A 3,548-nucleotide genomic window follows, 5' to 3' on the forward strand; every position below is an offset into this window, starting at 1 on the left:
TTACCCCATTTTCTAGTTTTTTTTTTCAAATCTACAAGTATTGTAGACAAGTTGTTTGCTGCTTTGTTATGGTAGTACCGTCATCCGGGGCGAGATTGTGCCAGAAAAGCATATGTTTCGGTTCTTTAGCTCAGTAAACACACAATTTAGAAGCTAAGTTGATTTCAAACCTGTCAATATATACTAAATTGTTCGATTAACAACTACCGTAGAGATAGTTTAGTTACAATGAAACCTAATTTTACTGGAAGTGCATGAACTTTGGCACAATCTCACCCCTTTCTAGGGGGTGACATTGTGCCAAGAACATAAAGTTGAGCTAAAAACCTAAACAGTGAACATTAGCATGTTTTTAAACAATACACATAAATATCAGTATAAAGTATAGTTCATATGGGGCCGTCCATGAACTAAGTGGACTATTAGGGGCAGGGGGTCGGCCAATACCAACGCATCATGCAGAAAGTATTAACAAAAAACACCCGGCGAGATCTGAAATAACTAAAAATGAGTTCGCAGTCAATATATAGCCAGTAGCGTTTCTAGGGTTAGCAAGGGGGAGATATATGAAGGGCGTGTATCCTAAGGGGCATACCTATTTGATCATTTAACAAAAGTAACCATTACTTCGTTCGAGAACCCGTGGCCGCAGAACATGTCATCCATCCCACCCCCTCTTTCCCTTAAGACTGGCAGTTTATACACGGTATAATATATTCGTCTTATATTATGTCGAATTTGTTTATTCAATCCGGATTGGAACTGGATGAACTTTTTGTGTTCATTTGCTCCTATCTGACAGATAAAATTCATCCAGTTTCAACCCGGATTGAATAAACAAATTCGACACTAGAGTGTTTATTCAAAGCATTTGGAATTTCCAGAGAAAAAGTAAAAACTAGTTTAAATTATTTACCGACCTATGATTCTGTTTGCTCCAAAATAGATGATGCAATCTAATTTGTCAAAATATTGTGCTCAATAGTAAAGAATGTGAGTGTACTGGTGTATACTGACGTTGTTCCAAACCGTGGAACAAGCGTGAGGACCGATTTCTTTATAGCAGTACGCAAACCACCGGGTTGAAATTTGTGATTGCGAGACAGCTTTAAGCTGTAATTTTAATTCCGTTTAGTTTTACATTAGTAATTTTAATTCTAGTTTTACTTACATAAATCGGTTTTCTTCTCAGATTAGCAACAAATAGAAATCAAGTACAGTTTATGGTGCTTCTTGCACAAATCTGTTTGCATGAAAATCAATTAAGATAGGTTAAGTTTGTTCATTTTTAATATTAAGTTTACTTTTTACTCACTTGAAAGCAAATCAAATAATTTTAACTGTAAATAGTAGTAAGTAGAATAATAACTTGTGGTAATTTAAGTACTTTTAATTTAGCACTAAGATTTAGTTGATAAGCAATTATAACAATTTTCGCACTGCGTCTAGCTACCGACAACGTGTTCAATCGACTTCCTCTCGTTCGATCACCATTCCTTTTTCTTCACCGGTTTGACAGTTCGGTTGAAGAGCGTAGTTTTCAGGTCGCGCATTTACCCAACGACAGTTGTATGGGTGCGGTCGCGACAGTGCGGCCAGAACCAACATCCTCCCCCCCGTAACACTGACCCTGAGGCTCAGTTTTACCTCCATCTGTTACTTCTAGGACAGCCAATTTAGCCACGGACCGACGAACCAACCCCCTCGCAGTTTGCACAATAGCCTGACGAATCTTCCCGTCGTTTCCTCTGATGACTTCGAGAATCCGCCCGCGTTCCCAGTTGTTTCGGGTGGACTCATCCACAATTAGTACCAGATCGCCTTCAGCTACTGGTTTCACGTCTGCAAACCATTTCGTACGTTTAGTCAAAGTGGGCAGGTACTCTCGCACCCATCGTCTCCAGAAGGTATCCAGAAGAAGCTGTATCTGTTCCCAGGATGTTCCTAGTGCGGCAGCGGTGTCTTTCGATTCTGCTGCTGGCTGGCGAACTCCACTTGAACTGCCCAGTAGGAAGTGGTTCGGCGTCAACGCTTCACTCTCCTCGGACGCGATGGGCAGATACGTTAGCGGACGAAAGTTCACCAGTCCTTCCGCTTCCACAACTAGGGTTGCTAGCGCCTCGTCGTCCAACTTGCTGTGACTCTTAAAGGTAACGTCCATCGCTGTTTTGATGGAGCGTACCATGCGCTCCCAGGCGCCTCCCATATGGGGAGTCCCAGGAGGGATGAATACCCACTTCGTCGTGGTACTGGTAAACGTGGCTGCTAGCTGCTCAATCTGCTCCTGTAGCAGTCGATTTGCTCCACGGAAATTGGTTCCGTTATCGGAGTAGATCGTCGCTGGTGATCCCCGACGGACAACGAAGCGGCGTATGGCCTTGACACAGGAACTGGTGCTGAGACTATGGACGACTTCCACATGGACAGCCCGCACAGTGAGGCACGTGAAGACTGCAACCCAACGTTTCACACGGCTTCTGCCAATCTTCACCAACACTGGTCCGAACAGATCTAAACCGGTGTGCGTAAACGGTCTTTCAAACGACGCAAGTCGAGCTGCTGGTAGAGGGGCCATCCGGGGAATCCTTGGTTCTGCTTTATATATCTTACACCACTGGCAGGTTTTCATGATCTGCTTCACGGCAACTCTGAGTCGCGGCACGTAGTACTGCTGGCGCACCTCATTAACCACCGTTTCCTGGTTACAGTGACGAAATTTCCTATGATAATCATCTAGCACAAGGTAGGTGTACCTATGTTTTCCGGGTAGTATAACTGGATGCTTGGTGCTATCGGCCACGTTTGGAGCAGCTACGATGCGTCCATCCATTCTCAGGATACCGAACTCATCCAGCATGGGCGACAGTCTGTACAGGCTACTCGATTTCTCGAGTTGTAACGGTTGATCTGATGAACTCTGCTGATTCCGCGTCAGGAGCACCATTTCATCTGGGAACGCCTCCCATTGCGTCAAACGTATCAGTGTCTTTTGTCCTTTTTGCAGCTCCTCCGATTTCAAATATCCTTTGTTCGGCGCTTTTCCGATTGCAGTTCGCCTACAGTTGTCGACATAGCGATGAACGTACGCGGCTGCGTTGATTGCCCTGGACAGACGAGAGAATCGATTCAAATTGAACACCATTTCTGGCACGGAAACATGATGGTGCACGTGGCACGGCCGTAGCTCTTCTTCCGTAGCCAGTGTCGTTGACTTTTGCCGAGGCCACTCGGATGGTGGATATTTCAGGAACTCCGGGCCCATGAACCAAGCGCCGGTCACATCTTGACAGGGACCTTTTCCCCACTTGGTTGCCATATCCGCTGGATTGTGTTTAGATGGCACCCATTGCCACTCGCGAACATTAGATACCGTCAGCAATTCTCCAATCCGACATGCTACAAACTGCTTGTATTTTCGATGATCCGCGCGCAGCCAAGCTAGTACGTGTAATAAACGGACTTTCGGGCAGTTTTATAAACGAACAAAAATACGCGTCGTACTCGGTTAACGTTCTAATCACGAATGCTTGATTTATTCTTAGCTATTG

The 3,548-nt window shown here is 44.8% G+C and overlaps 1 protein-coding gene across 1 annotated transcript; it reads right to left on the reverse strand.

The window, feature by feature from the left end:
- Positions 1-1,540: 1,540 nt before the first annotated feature.
- LOC128736118 (uncharacterized) lies at positions 1,541-3,316 on the reverse strand. Its single transcript, XM_053830596.1, has one exon. It carries the CDS (start codon positions 3,314-3,316, stop codon positions 1,541-1,543), a length of 1,776 nt encoding a protein of 591 aa, XP_053686571.1.
- Between the last annotated feature and the right edge of the window lie 232 nt (positions 3,317-3,548).

Source organism: Sabethes cyaneus, chromosome 2 (assembly GCF_943734655.1).
Source record: "Sabethes cyaneus chromosome 2, idSabCyanKW18_F2, whole genome shotgun sequence".
In the NCBI taxonomy this organism is placed as follows: Eukaryota; Metazoa; Arthropoda; class Insecta; order Diptera; family Culicidae; genus Sabethes; species Sabethes cyaneus.

Coding starts and splice junctions, on each gene's coding strand:
- LOC128736118 (XM_053830596.1), bottom strand. CDS start 3,316: ATGGCAACCAAGTGGGGAAAAGGTCCCTGTCAAGATGTGACCGGCGCT.